This window comes from Sceloporus occidentalis, unplaced genomic scaffold, assembly GCF_023333645.1.
Source record: "Sceloporus occidentalis isolate IW3139 unplaced genomic scaffold, rSceOcc1.0.p SCAF_40, whole genome shotgun sequence".
Lineage (NCBI taxonomy): Eukaryota > Metazoa > Chordata > Lepidosauria > Squamata > Phrynosomatidae > Sceloporus > Sceloporus occidentalis.
Window position 1 is genome coordinate 7604685 of NW_028317020.1, and position 19177 is coordinate 7623861.

General features: G+C 39.5%; 1 protein-coding gene across 1 annotated transcript in view; it reads right to left on the reverse strand.

The window, feature by feature from the left end:
• Positions 1–2980: 2980 nt before the first annotated feature.
• MMP11 (matrix metallopeptidase 11) overlaps positions 2981–19177 on the reverse strand; it is a 32093-nt gene continuing 15896 nt past the window's right edge. The window contains exons 3-9 of the mRNA XM_089489492.1: positions 9012–9214; positions 8309–8452; positions 5439–5572; positions 5016–5260; positions 4112–4316; positions 3331–3591; positions 2981–3123 (exon numbers count right to left, since the gene is read on the reverse strand). Of these exons, the coding sequence (XP_089345618.1) occupies positions 2981–3123; positions 3331–3591; positions 4112–4316; positions 5016–5260; positions 5439–5572; positions 8309–8452; positions 9012–9214 (1335 nt within the window). The remainder of the gene's footprint in view (positions 3124–3330; positions 3592–4111; positions 4317–5015; positions 5261–5438; positions 5573–8308; positions 8453–9011; positions 9215–19177) is intronic.

The following is a 19177-nucleotide window of genomic DNA, read 5'->3' on the forward strand; positions in this document are numbered from 1 at the left end:
GTCTCTTGTTTTAATGTTAAAATGCTATCTGTTCATTTTTATGTAACAAAATTCTTATACATAGCTCCAATTGTATTATTAAATAGCAAAAAGAATACTTTTTTCAAAATGTTACATATCACAAACCATTGATATATGAAATTAAGAGAAGAATTAGGATTGTGTTGTTAGATGTACACTAATCCAATAGGTTCATTGTTCTAGGTTTTATGCTGTCCTTAAAGGCTTGAATTGTTGTAGGGTAAGGTAATATGTAGCCATCCCCATCCAGCAGTGTTGAGTTATATGATGACAGGGTTTTTCCAATGCCAACCTATGGTTCTGATAGGTACAAATCTATGGGTAGAAATACAGTGTATAGTATCTGTGTAGGAAGTTCTGAGCACACATCAAGAAGGCTACTAAGATTTATTTGTAAAAGAACACTATAGTTTTACAATTGTGCCATTTGGACGTTACCACTGGGTACATGCAGTGTTTAAAGAACCCAACGATCTATATAATGGCTGTATTATCTGTGTAAATTTTGTTGTTTGAACAATATTAATTAAACATAAACAGTAGTTTTTTTGCACATGATTCCCACATTACGTCGAAGTCTGGAGAGTCCTTTCATGCATAGATTCAGGATATACAAAGGATTAACAAAGCATCTTGCATATATAGCAGAAAATCTCTTTCTTAGGGCAGAACATGCCATCAAAGTTATCTAGAAAACTGGCCAGATCCCATCATAAAGCCAGTGAAACATAGTGAGCATTTAAGCCAGGTATCTTCAAAGGATGCCAGACAGGGGAGGGCTGGCAGCCTAAGGCCTGGGGGGGGCGAAAGCTCCGCCCCCTCGCACTCACGTTTCACCCCTCACGCTGCGGCCATCAAACTGCTGGAAAACTGATCTAAATGGCCGCTGCGTGCTGATGCCACCGGCCGGAGCTACTTTAATCCTTTTTTTTATTTATTTAATATGCCGGATCGGCTTGCCATATTAAAAATAAATAAAGTATTAAAGTAGCGCCAGCCGGTAGCATCAGCACGCAGGAGCCGTTTAGATTAGATTTCCAACAATCTGATGGCCGCAAGTGATAGGAGCAGCGTGAGGGGTGAAAGGTCTGTGCGGGGGGGGCGGAGCTTTCACCCCTCATGCTGCTCCCATCATACGGCCGCTGGGTGCTGATGCTGCCGGCCGGCGCTGCTTTAATCTCCGCTGCTTTAATCCGGTTTGCCATGTTAAATTTTTTAAAAAAAGTATTAAAGTAGCGCCGGCCGGCGGCATCAGCACCCAGCGGCCGTTTAGATTAGATTTAGATTAGATTTCGGGTGGCCTGGGGGGCAATTGCAGACTTCAGAAGAAATATGGTTACGTTTTCAAAGTGGACTCATAACATGAAGATCTTCCCTGTGCTGATTACCTGTTGTTGCTCTGTGCCCTGCCTTAAGGCTGGTTTCTGTTAACCCTTTTACACCTAAACACCACCGTGCTGTGGCTGGCCAATAGCCCCATGACAAACCTTTTTTTTTTAATAATAGGAAGTGTGCAGTGAAGAAATTACATAACATTAAATGATGGACATCTGAACAATACAGCAAGTTAACACAAGCATATAATAAGTATAATAAACCATTTTGTAAAAAACAAAGCATGTTTATTACATGTCATATAAAAAGTTTATATACAACACTGGAGCTTTACAAGTTCACATTGAAAATTTAAATAACATTTAATTGACTGCTTGATAAAGGCTACTTTCCTGTCCGTCCTCTGCTTTGCAAAATGTCAAATGATGGTCTGGCACAAAAGATATAACAATACCATGAATAACAGGTTGGGACATGTGTTAAAATTGTCATTTGAGTTTCTCATCATCTCGACTTCCAATTTTACCATTACTGACGTTACTGGTTCTGATAGGTTTTAATAGAAAACCATCCTTTTTCACCTACTTTTGGTTAGTCTCTTCAGCTGCGCTTTAGGATAAGTACCCTAATAGAATGCATGAGTGATTCAACCATGAACCAAGTTCCAATGGCAGAGTACAATGTCAGTGCAGGTATGCATGCAGCCAATGCCTATACATGGCACATGTGCAGGACCTGGTACAAGCTGGCAGCTGCTGAGTATAAAGTGTTCCTGGCTCAAGTAGCGATCAGTGAAGCAAACTTAGCTTGCTTCATTGGTCACCGAATAAAAATAGTGGTATGTCTTAGGCATGGGCCAATAAATATATACTGTGCTTGTGATTTCACTAACAACAGTGACAAGATCCTTAAGGAATGTAAAATGGCATAGCTGTTACTGCTAGAACTACAATTAGATTAACCATTATTCAGTTAATTAATTCTTTCAGCTTCAGAATCATTGTATGGCTTTTAAACTGAGAAGAAACACTGTCACTTTATTAATATAATAAAACATTAATATGATATTGAATTGTGAATAATGACAATTGCTTATTAACAACTGCTGTTCATTGAACAGCACTGAATTATAGCAAGCATCAAATAACTCCAGAGAATCTCACGGAATCAGTGTCCTGCACTGACAGAGGTATTGTTAACACAAATATCACGAAAATACATTTTAAGTACTGTGTATATGCATACTCTCACTATGAAATGGTTCAATGCTCAACAACCAAAGATATCACATAGGAGTTGCACACTTGAATAATTTGGCAACACATATACAAAGGTGAAGGATTCAGCTCTGATCATTTCTAATTAAAGTGACCCTCTGTACTCTGGCAATGTTCAAGAAGACAAGAACTGCCCTGAAAAACCAAATGTATATTTTTAGGGCCATTGAATGATAAGGACATGGTAATAAGGAGAACAACATATAACTGGTAGACCATGATAATGTTGTAACTGAAAAATGGTTCTTTGCATACAGTATGTGTCCACTGATGGAAAGTGTCTTCCTTGGTATGCTGAGTATGGACCAGACTTCACTGTAAGAATTGAGTGTCTCAAGAGTCCATCCTCATCGTAATGCATTGGCAGATGTAGGTGTCACTGCACAACTGAAGAAATCCTGGCTGATCCGACGTGGATAACTTTCCAACACATGTACCTGGATTGGGTCAAACTTCCAATAGTATTGCCCACGCAGAAAGTACGCAAATCCTGTTTAAGTGTAAAGGCCAAAGATTATTGTGAGAAACTGAGCGCAAGTTACACATACTAGCAACAGACTGTTATAGCCATGGCTGTCTGGTAGGTGAATACATAGAGTGATGAGTATTGTAATACACAATAGACAAATAAGAGGAGGAATGGATACTTTGTAGAAGAGATTACTGTAAGGGAGAACCACCGTTGTTGAGCTCTTACCTTGTTCATCCTGGAAGGCTGCATCAATACTGGTAGGCACTCCTCTCCAATCCCCCATGCTGCGTGGATACCCAATTTCTACACGCCAAGTATCTGGGTTAAATCTCCAGTACTCTGCACCTCTAAACAAGAAGACTTTCTTGTTCTTGTCAGTACCCCATGTAAGCACAGCTTGGATTTGTGGCACGGAGAGACCAAGGTCTGACAGTGGATGAGGGCCTGAGGCCTGTAGCTTGCCATCAAATACCCAAAACTGAGAACCTTGGGATAAAGAGGAAACATAAAACCTGCTCAGATATGGGCTATCCATATTTCAGTAAGACATTGAAACTGTCCCTCATAACAGATAAATACATTGCAATGTTTGGGTCTGGATGTTAAATACTTTAATAGATAAAGAAGTGGTTGAGTGACAACTGGCAGAAGATTGTAGTTATTGGTAAATATTCAGAAGAAAGTTTTACTAGTAGGGTGCCTCATTTATTTGTACTGGGACCCATTCTTTTCTTCAGAAACGTTATTACAAGAGGTCATAATCTAAAAGGGACACATGATTAGATGTAATGTAAGGACATTTTGCTTTACTGAGTTGTTAGTAGACAAATGGAACAGCCTTACCAGCAGATGGTTTAGTGATGTGGGGGGAGTTTAAACATGCATGGCAGAAGGATTTGCCTATGCTGAAATAAAGACCAAATATTAAACAAGATGGGCAAAACAGTTCATATTTGCTGTCACAGCTGGGTTGTATGTTCTTAAAACAGTTCACTATTTTATTTACCATGAAAGAACCAGATATTCCCTGCAGAGTCTTCAAATGCAGCATCCACAGTTTCAGGGATTCCTTTCCAGTGTCGTGAAGCCAGTGCTGGGTATCCACTCTGCAATTTCCCACCTCGGAGACGCCATACATAACCAGACTTGAAGAAGAATAGTTCGCCACGGATTGCGGAAACTGCATCAAAACCTGTGTAACAGGCATTCGGCTAGAGGGGAAAGACAGGGGCATTCAATGAACTGAACATAATACAAAATGGGCTACAGCTTACTAACTTATATGACACAACAGCAAAATAAAGTGACAAAGACCTTGAAAGGAACTGCACAGTATTTGGGTGGTAGCAGTAAGAATATATAAGATCCTAAGACAGAGTTCCTTGAGCCTCAAAGAGGTCCACTCTTCCTTCTATGTGAAGTCCTTCTAGTCTCATAAATACAAATAAAGGATGGACTACTCCTTCCGGTCCAGTGATACCATGCCACCTACACTCAGGGCCAAGTCTCCCTTAGTTCTCCCACCACCACCACTCAAATCTGCTATAAAGACCCTTTCCATTGATGGTGCTTTATCCATGCAGTGCCGCTGGCACAGATATCTGCACTAGCAATGTCTCATGTTTTGTGCTCCACTTGATGCTGGGCTTCAGGATATAAAGTCATACCATAAAGGAGTGTGTATGGAAAGGTGTGTGCTGATGGCTGCATAGACCTCTGCCTCCATCATGCTGTGTAATGGTGGCACCCTAGTGTGGTGCATCCTATGCACACACCTTAGTGTGACCCTACCAGATATTTAGGGATCCCGAAGGACAACCCTGTGGGCTACTAAGGTAAGCTTGTTCCCAGGACAGCTGTCCATTTTTGCCCAATGTTAAAGACAGCTTTGCCATTAGTTCTTATCTCACCTCTGAAGTGGGGATCTCATTGCTCTCGTTCTCTGGTTGTTTGGGTTCAGGCTTAACAGTGGGCTCTGGAGTTAGTGGCCGTGGTGCACCATATAGGTACTGAATGCCATGTTTGTCATCTGCACTGAGGCTGAGAGGGTAGCGGAATGTGTAGAAAGGAGACATCAGAGATTTGGAGACTGATGAATGTTGCAAGCCCAACACATGCCCAAACTCATGAGCAGCTACCTGTAGAAGATCAGTACCTGCAACAGGAGTAATGAAAATGAGACATGCTGTCATTCAAATCCAGGACCATAATCAGTAACACATGACCAGCAGTAGAAATCTTTAAGGTTGCACTTCTTGTGTATCTCAAGTTGCGTGGTCTATTTAGGTCTGTTTATAGGAATCAGATTCTCACTTCTAATATATGGCACTTACCTAAGTTGCTCCCTATGGTCCAAGCTTCATCATAGTCAAAATGTACATCTCCCTCTCTATGTGTCTTTGGAAAAAAAGCATGTGCCAGTATGCCCCCTGGGCCATCAAACGGCAGATTGTCACCATGCCAGTACCTGTAAAAACCATTTGTTTACTAAACAAAAAATCTTAAATATGACCTCATTCTTGCCATTCCATCCACTGGAGATTTTATAAAACAGAAAATACCAAGACATTTGTTTTGGGATCATCACCCATTGGCTCCACCCCCTTTGCTCAGAAATATGCCTTGCCAACTCAAGTCCAAACGGCAACCAATGCTACCCATCCACAGAGAAAGTGCCCAGTATTTCCACCTGCATAAAACAGCATACATATGTTTTGATTTCTGACCCCAAAGTATTTTTTAACAATTGCATGCATTTATGTATCATAATATATAAAGTATTGAAGCCATTAAAAAGTAGCCATGCCAATTCACTAGTCACACTGCATCTATATCATAGTCTATAGAACCACAGACTTCATCCTCAGCAGCAAATTCATATTCTGAGAAGATAACGAAAATGAGGCATGATTTACAAGACAAAAAAATGTCAGCTTTTCTTGCAAAACATCATCACCTCTTCCTCTTTCAGTTCCAATGATCAGTTCTTAGCCCTCTGCTGTTCTCTCTTTTATGCTTCATCTCTTGGAAAACTAATCAACTCATTTGGCCTCCAGTATCATCTCCTGATCTCTTTTCATCTCTTATGTCCTGTATTACCAACTGCTTGTCTACTATTTTCATGGATGTCACAAGGCTACCTGAAACTTAATCTTTCTACAACAGCACTCATTAGATTCCCTCCCTCCATCTATCACCATTAACAACACAACTATCTCTCCCACTAACCAGGCCCGATGCCTTGGTGTCATCCTTGACTCACACCTCTCCTTCATTCCTCACATTCAGTCCCTCACCAGATCCTGCTGCTTGCATCTAAAGAACATCTCTCGCATCTGCCCATTCCACACCCAAGAATCCACAAAAACTCTGGTTCATTTCCTTATCATTTCCTGTCCTGACTATTGCAACACTCTTCTGGTCTCGACTCTCTCCTCTACAGTCTGTCCTAAATGCTGCTGCTAGGCTTATCTTCCTTGCACGTCGCTCCTCTTCTGCTTCCCCACTCTGCGAAACCCTCCACTGGCTCCCTATTACCTTAAGAATTAAATTTAAAATCCTGGTACTAACATATAAGGCCCTCCATAACACTGCTCCCCCATACATTTCTGCCCTCATAAACAAATACTCAATCCCTACGTTCTTCCCATGCTCTCCTCCTAACTTATCATCTCTTCCTTTTCCCATCTACAAGACTTCACTCGTGCTGCCCCATACCTTTGGAAACTACTTATACCAAAGCTTCAGCTTTCACCCTCCCTCCCAACTCAAAAAAATTTTTAAAAAACAATTCTTCAGAGAAGCCGCACCATCTTAGCTGCTAGAACCTCCTTATCACTCATGCAACCACCACACTACCTCTCACTCTGTTCCTTATGTTTGTCACCTCATTCCCTCAAGATTGTAAGCTTCCAACCAGGGCTCTCTCCACCTAATGTATTGATTTGTCTTAGTCTATCAATTCTCGTCTTGTCATACCCCTTGAATATATGTATTGGAAGAAGCGCTACGTAAATTGTTGGCGCTATATAAATAAAAGATAATAATAATAAGCACATTTTGTAAATGTGATGTATTTATTGGCTACTCACAGTATAATAGATTGCAAGCTTTGAAGACTAACCAGGTCTTTTCTTTAGGCCTAGGTAGTCCTGAAAGCTTGCAATCTGTTATAGATCAATTAGCCAAGGTATTAAAGGTATTATCTTTACCAAATTTGTTCTTAATGTTTGAGGTCTCTTTAATAATTTCTTTAAAATCTGTGATTAACTTCATTCGTTTGTAAGTTATATTCACACTACAAACCACTAAGTGTCATTTAACAATATTGCACTATTGTTGTTTATTTTTCTCTCCCATTGTTTGTTGACTGGCATCTCCAAACATCCTGAGGGGTGTTTTTTTGGGCAGCTGCAGTGCTTTCGGGGGAAGTAATTTTTATTTATTAGACTTTTTCACGTGAGAATTGGGTTTTCTTTCACCGTATTTTTGAGGTCTCACAGAAAAAATACTGTCTAGATGGGCTATTTGGCTTATAATCTGTCTTTAAATTCTATTCTTCTGTGTTTAAGAGATGGACATTGAAACTTAAATAATACTGATGACATTTAACCTGTTCATTCCAGCCCAGTATGAGTGTTTCTGAGACTCATATATTTAATATTGATTCTTATGACAGTTGGTTAAATATAAACTTAATGGAATTATTTACACCCACAATTAGATTTGTGAAAGCATATCACCCAAAAGTGTACTGGGACACTGAGAGAGGGGCTCAGGAGGTAGCGCTACTGCAGTGCAAGTGCAGATGTGCCCAATTCCTAGACACCGGAGAATGAAATCAGGACCGCGGGTTTGTAGATCCGAATCTCACTGAGCTCTACCTCTGTCTCTTTTTCAGGAGCTTGGCGGGATAGAGTGGCAAAAATGGGACTGTGCCGTGCAAAGCAGGACAGTTGGGAGGCATGGCGAAAGAGGTATTTGGACTGGTCAGTTTGGACTCATTGAATTTATTTTTATGTGCATTTATTTTCCTCCATTGTCAAGTTAAATATTGCAGTAAACCAAAACTGTAGGATTAGGATTGTTCACAATAAGCAACACAGAGTGTGTAAGTGGGGAAATGGAGAAAGAGCACAAGAAATGTAAAAATTCTTTACAGCAGGAGACCTGGATGCTAATATTGAGTTTGAAGAAAACTTACCGTGTGAAGTCAATTATGATGTCAGCACGACCTTCAAACACCTCTGTGAAATTTAGAGGGGTCACATCGCTCCATACTTTCAATGCTTCTGCAAGTGTGCGTCTAACTTTTAGTTTGCTGAGCTGCCATGGGAAGCGGATGATCCTAAAATATTAGTATTGCTTTGTCACATTAAGAGAAGAGAGTGTCACAAATAAAGTGAATAAACATGTAAATAAATATTCAACGGACTATAGATTAAAAAAAAATGATAATACTAAATAACAGAAGAAATAATAGATTGGTTGAGTCACATCAATATACAGATTTTGTATCTTACTTACATTTTTATATTATGTCAAGGCGGATCATAAGTGTGCTAAGTTTATTATTATATAAAGATGATTGTTATGTTAATTCATATAATAAGATATGATGGAAATTTGTCTAATGATTAATAAAATATGCTTGTATCTGTTCTTCATGGGAATACGAACATCGCATTGTTTTTTTACATAAAAGATTTCCTGTTGCTTAGCATTAGTTTCTCATTGATCATGTGTTTTATTATATATTTGAATTTCTATTTTTACTTTATTGAGAATGTGTCCAAATACAAAATGTATAAAAAATGTAGCACACAGTATTCGAGTTTAGGTAGAACAATTCCGTAACAAGAATATGGCTAAGCTAAAGAAATAGATATGGTGAGAAGGTATCTTACTTATATGTCAAGTTGGTCTTGTCCCAGCGTCCACCAGACAACACAAAGCGCTTCTTGCGATTACGTCCATTGAAGGAATCAGGAGGGAAAGGCATGTCTGGTACACCACAGCGAGGGGGATTCACAGAGTTTTGAGCACTGAGCAGTCCCTTCGTGCGAGGCTGATAGATCCATGAACGGGACTGCTCCTTCCAGGTCTGGTCCTGTTCATAAAACCAATTATAGTTACAGTTTTAGTTTGAAGGACTGCTCCTTTAGACACTTTTGCATTGATATGTGGTTTAATTTTATTTAGAATTTCCCTCAAATTAATACAAGAAGAATTGTAGGCAAAAAAAGGCAGCTCAGCTGGAGGAATACCACCACCATGTTTAACTTTTAGCTATGTTAGCAAGGAAGTGAATACATTATCAGAAACCTTGTTTGCCTAGGGTGCTAAAAAAGAGTCTAGAGGCAGCCTAGGGTTAATATTGTTAACAATTCACAGATTCCCCATGGGAAACACAATTTCTTTTATGACTGTTCCTTTCTGGATGTTTGTAGTAGTCATAGCTTGTACATGTTTGGTATCACTTATTGTAATGGGAGGCTCGTTCTCTGGATACATAAAAATATACTAAATTTAGAAAATGTCAGCAAAGCAGGAAGAAGAGAGTTCTGTGAGCTGTTCAAAAATACATAGGACATGAAGACACCTGGTGGTGCCACTGTGGGTAACTACATGAAATCCTCATTACAGGTTATTGGTTCATTATTTGAGAATGATATACTGTACATGCATATATACACCCCCTAAAAATGTCTGGGTAATTCTTATGAAACAAATACGTGCAATTTAACTTTTACACTGTAGCATTTATATTTTTTAAGGATTATTTTATCGGTTATGCCTTTGGAATCATAGAATACAATTTATTGTCTGGCGTTATATTTAGTAAATCTTGTAATCTGGGGTTAGGATGAGTGACTATGTTAAAATGATTTAAATGTACTCATTGTAAGTGAAATACAATTGATGAGTGTCATCTGGTATTTACCGTAGGCTACTCGATTGTGTGCTATACTGAAAGATTTCTGTACAGAAATATATTAGGAACAACATGTTTAGCTACTACATGATCCCCAGGTGGTACACAATCATCTGGCCATAGTGCAGTGGAAGTGAGCAGTCTTGCATTAAAGTAAATTGCCACATTCTGTCATCCTTAGTGTCTTCTTCACGCCACTAGATCACCTGGGATTGTACAGTAATCCTTAAAACAGAATAGTCCAATAGAGATACAGGTGAACATACTCTATTCAATAACATAAAACATGGCACATTCAAATCTTGGAAAGCTGGCATCACAAAAAGATGAATACAAAGCACAGAAGTTCATTCTAAAGTTCTTGAGGGGCAAGGAGAGTTCACAGAAGTTTATGTAGCAAATACCCCATTCTAACCCACAAAGACATGCACTGAAATCGAGTGTCAGAAACTGCATGTATACTACATGACCAAAAGTATATGGACACCTGACAATCACACCTATATGAGCTTGTTCTACATCCTATTACAAAACCATGGGTGTTAATATGGGAAGGCTTTCTACCAGATTTTGGAGTGCGCTCATGGGATTTTGTGTCAATTCAGCCAAAAGAGTATTTGTGAGGTCAGGCACTGATGTTGGATGAGAAGGCCTGACCTGTAATCCAAAGGTGTTAAATGGGGTTAAGGTCAAGGGTCTGTGCTGTTTTTTTCACAACAAACTTGTCAGACCATGTCTTTTGGTACCTTGCTTTGTGCACAGGGACACAGCCATGCTGAAACAAAAGGGCGCAGTCCAAATGGGTGCAACAAAGTTGGAAGCATACCACTGTGTATGTCTATGCTGTAGCACACAGTTCAGTTCAGAGAATGCGCTTCTACTGCTCCAGAGTCCAGTGGAGGTGTGCTTGAAAACTTATTTCACGAAACCTCAGGCGCACAGTGCTTGTGGTGAGTGATGCTACAGAAGACAGATGATTTTTACATGCTATGCCCTACCACACTTGATAGAACCATACTGCTTTGTGGCTGAGTTGTTGTTACTCCTTGCTTCTTCAACTTAACAATAATAACACTTACAGGCAAATCTAGCAGGACAGAAAATGTACCAGCTGACTTGTGACAAAGTCTATGACAGTGCCACTGATCTCTTCAGTACAGCACATTCTACTGCCCATGTTTTCAACCAGCCACTACAATATGATCATATATTCTGCTTAGTAACATTGTTTTAAACATGCACTAACTGTGGCTGTCCCAGACCACTTCTGTTCACACTGGCGTCATGTTGCTCTGCCTTAGGCAAAGAGATAACATATATTAATAATAGTTGTCATAGACAGGAGCTAACTACGACTACTATAATACCTACTTGGCTTTTCAGCTGATTTGCCTGTCCAAAAAATAGTAGACAAGAAAAACAGAAAAAGAGGGAAGTACATGGCTTAGATAAATCAAAGAAAATGGTAATGCGTATGACGTCATATGCCAACGTTCCGCATAAAGGATGGTAGCCACTGCGGCAAGTGGTGGGGGTTGGCCAAGATATGCCACATACACAAAGAAGAGATCTATATAACCTTGAATAAAGGTATCCTTTTTTTTCAAATTTTCTATCTAACACTGTACAAATCTATAACAATAGAACTTTTGTTCCATTGTTGATAGCATGTACATACCTGGACCCTCACTTGACAGTCATCCACTGGAGGGCAGTATCTCTCAGACAGTCACACTGCAGGCTGGTGTTACTAATTGGGTGAATGCATTTTTCACTGTCATACTCAATGACTGCAAGGAATTCTTTCTCCTTTTAAATATGTTGAAATTAATCCCCCTGCTGTCTTTGACTCCCTGGTAGTGAATAAGTTAAATGGTCTGCTGGTCTCTGGATTTTTGCAGACAGGGGGGTTGTGTCTCTGTTTGTTTTTTAGTGACCAGGAGACATATTTCTTGCCCTAAGGATTCAGTTCATTAAATCCTCAGTTTCTTACTAAGGATCTCCTGAAACCCCCACTTGAATGTTTCCAAGTTCCTCCAATTCAAAGTTCGCTATCAATCTAAAATGCTTCATAAACGAACTTAAATATATGAAAAAAGGAAATATTCAACAACTATTTGTTGTTTATAGTAAGAATAATGTATCAATAAGACCAGATGAGGACTGATCCTGAACATTCAGGGTAGTGGACATTTGGGCAACTATGAACAGGTGATCTTTTTTCTAAAACACTTATGTTTACAAAAATTTAATTATTATGCTGCTTTCACATCCCTCTGGGGAACATTGGACATGGACATGTATTTGCATACCAGTAATGGAACAAGTGAACAAAAATGTAGTTTAAAAAGCTCATAATGTGAGTGGTACATGCTTACAATGCCTGTTAGTACACTGTCCATTAGTTTATTGATTAAGATAATTGTGATTTTAGATTGCAAGCTATAGACAGTATGAGACTGGGGCACTAGAGTTGATTAAATCAGAATAAACATAATTATCACATGACTTAATATTTACCAGCTATAACCAACTCAAATTATTAAGAAAATGCTGCTAGAGTGTATGGTTTCCTACTTACCTGTGTCTTTTACGAGGATCTTTGAGGTATACACACTCTATATAGACAAAAGTATTGGGACACCTGACCATTATCTCTCCTCCAAGAAACGTTACAGTTAGCACAATGCAGGCAGGTAAAGTTCTTCTGGCATCCGCCAAACCCAGACTCGGTCATAAGACTGCCAAACAGAGTTTGATTCATCAGTAGACAGAACATGTTTCCACTTCTCCAGAGTCCAGTGGATGCGTGCTTTACAACACTCAATCCAACGCTTGGCATTGTGCTTGGTGATGTGAGCCTTGCATGCAGCTGGTAGGCCATGGAAACCCATTCCACGACGCTCCTACTGCACAGTTTTTGTGCTGATATTAATGCCAGTGGAAGTTTGGAATTCTTTAGCTATGGAATCAGCAGAGCGTTGGCGATTTTTATGCACCATGCACTTCAGCACGCAGTGACTCCGCTCTGTGACTTCCGCTGCGTGGCTGAGTTGCTGCTGTTCCAAAAAGCTTCCGCTTTCCAATAATATCACTTACAGTTGACCGTGCAATATTTAGCAGGGATGAAATCTCACAAACTGAATTATTGCAAAGGTGGCATCTTATCACAGTTGCACAGTGATGTCACAGCCTCCATAGCGTATATAGGCTATTTGGGGAGATCAAATCTCCCTTGTAACAGGCCCATTGTGCAGCTCAACACCTGTGGGCTTGGTTGCCAGAGAGGGTGATCTGCCCCCCCCCGCCGGTTTTGTATCGTGGGGGCACCACTGGATATGTTGCTGTACTATACATATCTGTGTATCTATATATATATATATATATATATATATACACGCATACCATATATTTAGAAAATTATTATTGTTGTCCCACTCCCACCCTTTTCTCTATAGTTGGTGGTCCAACTTTCCCATTTTCTTGAACTTGGTTTTACTTTCTCCAATTAATTTTATTTCCCTCCATTCTTTCCTCTCTAACCTCCTCCAGTGAAATTTCAATCTGTACTATGTTTTCAGCTCCTGTTTATACGGAGTATAAACATTTCAGAAGATCGGAAATTACTTAGGAAAAGAACACAGCATCCATCTGGAAGGCCTTCACGTTACCAAAGGAGTTATTAGCACACCATTACCTTGTGTTACCTCTAGCTGGACCATTATACAAATATGGTGGGAAAGACATCCAGCTGTTATTAAAATATAACTAATATCATTCAGCCAACCTTTTATGGGTAAGGTTGCTACTGTTGCTAAGCATTGCACCATGAAGAAACTTCAGACCAGTGCATATTGAACTACAGCTCTAATGATCCTTGATGCAGATTAGAACTAGTTAGAGCTGTGCACATTAAAACACCTCACATGGGCCTTAGGGCCAGGCCTACAGATTCCGGTTATTTTTTGTACCTTGGCACTATAGGGCCAGCAGCTGCCAAACTACATAAGTTCAGTTGATAGCTGTACACATGCAGCCACACATCACCTTTTTTTTGTGGACAGTGGCAAGCATGGGCTGGAGGGAGACTCTGATTTCCCCTTATTGGCCCAGCTGGAAAGTGAAAAATCAATGGAGGTGGGTAGGTGGCCACCACTCCTGCCTGCCTGCTTCTGGACCGGCCCTTGGGGGCCTCTCCTGCAGCAGGGTGTTTGTACAAGTACAGACAGACTCCATTTTTGTAGTGGCAGAGGGAGATTTTCACTTCTAGGATCACCCATTAAGAAGTTCCTTTTGTACACATATTGTAGTCAGTAATAGTGAAATGTGCATGGCTGTCTGGAAACGAGAAAAAGTTACTATATCGAGATACCCCCGAAGAGCAGGCGTAGGAGTTGAGATACTCTTTGCATGTAGGAGCTTTGAAGAGTCAGTGTATGTGTGCATGTGAGTATGGGGGTTATCTTTGTATGAATGCATGTGATTGTCCTTCTTGAAGTGCACCTATCATTGAAAAAAAAAAATGATAAGGTGTTCCTTTCTAGGGTGTCAGGTTTTACCTATGCATTGTGCTAAACAATTGATTAGGAAATGTAATACATTAAATTCTCCTCTTTTCTCGTTATACCATCAAATGAAAAACAGACATAGGTGTGCACCCAACATCCTGTGCACCATGTCACAGAATTTTGCACATATACATACAGCACCTGGGTACCTATACTAGACATACACAGAGCCCAGAAGCATTACCTGTATACCAAATACTTTATGGAATCTGCATTACTTGGAATTCCCAATATCAGGTTGAATGAAAATATGAAATGTTTCAGTCTGTGTATATGTGCTGGTGAAAGGCATTAAGTGCATCCATCACGTTCAGCACTAATATACTGTAGAGAAAAAATGCCAGCATGCAGATTCCAAATCCTAGGCAGCTGACAGTACAGAAATGCAACATCCCTTATACAAACAGGCTCTGCCAGAGTCATCCTGCGGCTGTCGCACCCATCCAATCAGAAAATCCTGTAAGAGAAGATCTACAGCACATCCCTCCCAGGTGCAAACATCTGCAGACATGACTACACATTGCCCACCGGGCCAAAAAAAAAAAAATCTTTCAAAATAACCATTAGTTTCTTTATGGGTGCTGTTGAGCTTAATAACTGCAAACATACTGGTCCTTAAATAGAAGTGTGCTAAATTGTTTTGCTTTTAAATTACCAGCTGGTTTTACTTCTGGTCATACCGACAAGGATAAAAATAGCAAAAAAAACTGAAAGACAAAAACCTTGTGTAAAAACAGTTTTAACCCTGCATAAATAACCATTGTAAGAATTGATGGGCAACAAATAATGTTATTTGGTATATAATTGTAATATATGTTACCAGGATTGGGCCTTCATAGCATAGAACATAAGGAAACTGTGTAGATAAATATATGATGAAACATTTATGATAAATAGGAAATATTCAAAAAATATCGACTGTGAAAAGAGGAGCCAGGGACAAATGTAGTAGTAGGAATACTGTATCAAAAGGACCAAATGAGGACCAATCCTGAACAATTCAGCGTAGTGGGCATTTGAGCAACTATGTACAGGTGATCTTTTTTCCTAAAACATGTATTTATGTAACCCTTCACTAACTACAAAAAAATAATTATTTCTGCTTTAAGTACCCTCTGGATATTTTTGTGAGTTTAGAAAATATTTTCCATGCAACAAGTGAACAACAAAAATGGTATAGAAAGCTCATGTGGTACATGCTTACAATGCCTGGAAGTACACCGTCCATTAGTTTATTGATAAATACAGTTGTGATTTTATATTACAAGCTACCGACAATATGAAATTAGGGCACTGGGGCTATTTAAATCAGAATAAACATATTTATTACATTACATCACATTTACCATCCCTAATGAATACAAATTATTAAGAAAAAGCTGTTAAGAGTGTACAGTTCCTCTGCTACTTACCTGTTCCCTGTAGGGGGATCTTTGAGGTAGGGGGACTGCCTGTACCCCCAGTAGGTACAGAGCTGGAAGGATGGTGAGCAGATACATTCCGAGAGCTAACCCCAATTCATGTGAGTTTGGAGAAAAAAAGGCACTGGGTATTCCTGTGTCTCCACTTATTAGGTTTCGTTCTTCTTAATGTTCTTTGTTTATTTCTTCTTGTGTTCTTTTGTCTTTCTTATCTTTCCTGTGTCTACCTTCATTTGTCTGTGTTCCTAATTTCTGTCTGCATGTGTGTGGAGGAGCTGTCCGGTGCCTGTCAGCCAGCAGAGGATTCCTGCTGGGGATTTATACTCCTCTCTGTCTTTTGTTCTCTCTCTTCACTTTTATGGCCTGAAGTGACACATCTCAGCAGCATCACGTGCTGGAAGTTTTGGAAAGAGAGAGAGGGAGAGAGGGTTTGACTGAGGAGAGGGATACTGTTGGGGAGGGGATATATATATATATATATATATATATACACACACACACACACAAAGAAGCAAGAGGGAACACCAGGACTTTCAAATCAAAAAGTAAAATGTTAGTTATAGATATAGTGTTTACATAAAGAAATTCAACATTTCAGTCCCACCTGGGGAGTTGTATCTTGATAAGATAGGACTGAAATGTCGAGTGTCCTTATGTAAACCCTATAGCTATAATTCAAGTCCTGGTGTGTGCTGTTTCTTCTAAGTTATGTTTCTTGGCTGGAGGCTGCTCCCAGGTATACACATCCGTATATATTTAAAACATATATAGGCATAGCTTTGAGTATTATTAGAAACTCTTTAGGGGGTATTCATTGTATTGCACAGCTCACAATCACACAACCAGGGCCACAAGAATTAATCAATCAGACATACTGCATGTCTCAAGAACACAGCTAATGCTGAACAGTCATTCTCATACACAACTCATACAGACCCAGGGTTGCAATCCAGGTCTCTGCATCAGTTATGGTATAGGGGTCATAATTTAGTAGGGTTATTCGTCTACAAGGTGAAATTATTCACTTCCATAATTATCTGCTACCAGACTTGTGTATCACTATGGTAAACCTGTAATTCCAAAATTGACACATGTGGTGGCATAACTACCAATTTACAAATACAGCCAGTGGGGATTGGGCACTGCCAAGAAAGGAGGGGCCAGGCATTTACATCACCGTACAGTCCACCACAGAAACATGTAATTTGATGCCAGATAATAAGCGTTTAGCCCATCTAGTCTGCCTGCCCTAGGTGAGGTCTGACCCGAGCCCTGTAAAGTGGCAGAACCACCTCTTTCTTTCTGCTCATAATGCCTTATGCTTTACAACCTAATGCCCTGCTTGCTTTTTTGATGCTTTATAATATTGCATGCTTACTTTTAAGTCCTCAGAATTAATTACTCCCAAGTCTCTCTCTTCTGTTGACATTGTTATTAAGGCTATATTGTGCCATATATATATATATATATATATATATATATATATATATACGTCCCAAGTGCATTATTTTACATTTATCAACATTAAACAGCAGCTGCCACACTCATGACCATTCTTCTAATTTACTAAAATCACATAATACACTGTCATGTTTTTAGACATGGGTCAGGGGCATCCACTGGACCCAAAGGTATGGTGGGCCCACACACTTAGAATACAAAATATATCATTCCAAGGAGGCCCATTAAAAAAATAGGGATAAAAGACATGCCTGGGTCAAGGCAGGCCCAACTGGGTCTTCAAATCTTATACACTGTTACTATTATATCATTATAATTATAATTGTATATTGACATTTAAGATGGCTAGGAAATTGTTACAATATATAAGGCTAGACAAGCCAATGTGGGCTTACGCCATATGGCTTTGTCGGAGTATAAGGATCTAAGCTGGAACTTAAGTGGTCCCTCTCCTCTTTAGCAGTGAGATGATGACTGGCTTACTTCCAACTATGCTTGTGAGGTGAGGAGCCGACCTCAAGAGAAGCACTACACAAACCCAAACACTGTAAGGGTAAGAGCTTTAGCTGTTTCTGCACTCCTACCCTTCGAGTAAGACCAGCCAAGCCAATACCATCTGTTTTAGCTTTACCTTTAATAATGTATCTTTTAAATAAACCAGAATTACAAATATTACATGCCACACACTGAGAATATTGAATCTCTTCCCAAAAAGAAATACATTTCAGACAGAAACACACTTTACACATAGTAACTAAAGGAATTAACAAAGACATACACATTCCTTAAATAAATCCAAAACAAAAAAACTGCCCTGCTTTCAGATCAATCAAAAGAAATCCACCATAAATGTAAATATGAACCAGACCCACAGCAAACACCAGGTGTCCACTCACCTGACACCTGTCTCTGTTTCCTAACTCCTGTGTTTGTAAACCTCGATGTACTTGCAAACTCTTTGTGGGCATGTCTTGGTGTGTGTGTGCAGACCAGTGCATGTATGGGACTCCACAGACCTGTATTTGTAAAACGTTTCCCAACCAAGTACCAGTAGGGACAGATTTCGTCAGCTAAATGTTCATAATGTCATTCTTTCTTTTAGTAAGCAGCCCTGTTTCACAAAAAAATGTGTATTCTCTTTTCACCATGAATGAATGCATTACGTATGCTCCCAGGACGTATTCCTCTGATATGGCTGAGCAAAGGAATGAAATCATTATTGCCCTGCCTGTGCCACAAAAGCCTGAAAGAGAGGCCGGGCTGCCAACACTGGCTAGGGCATGACGTTTGGCCCCATGGTATCCCTCATAGAAACAGCAAACATTGGTATAGGGACTGGTGGGGGTTGTGTTATTTTTATTTAATAAAACAGTAACATTTAGGATGCCTAAGGGATTATTTCTGTTTTACCGGTATTTGCAATAAAATGTTTTAATCCTGAGCGTATTCATATTACTTCCACTATAATCAGCTATAATAAAAATGTTTGATTCCATCAATCATATTTCAAAGTTACAAGAAAAGACAATTTACTTAACACACAATGGAAAAAAGATGAATATGTCTGAATGCACCAACTCTGACTCAATAACCTACTGCCCTAATATGCTGCTATTGCACCTACCCTGCCGAATTTCGCGAAGAATACAATTGTCTGTGTGTAGTTATAGTTAGAGGCACTCTTGTGT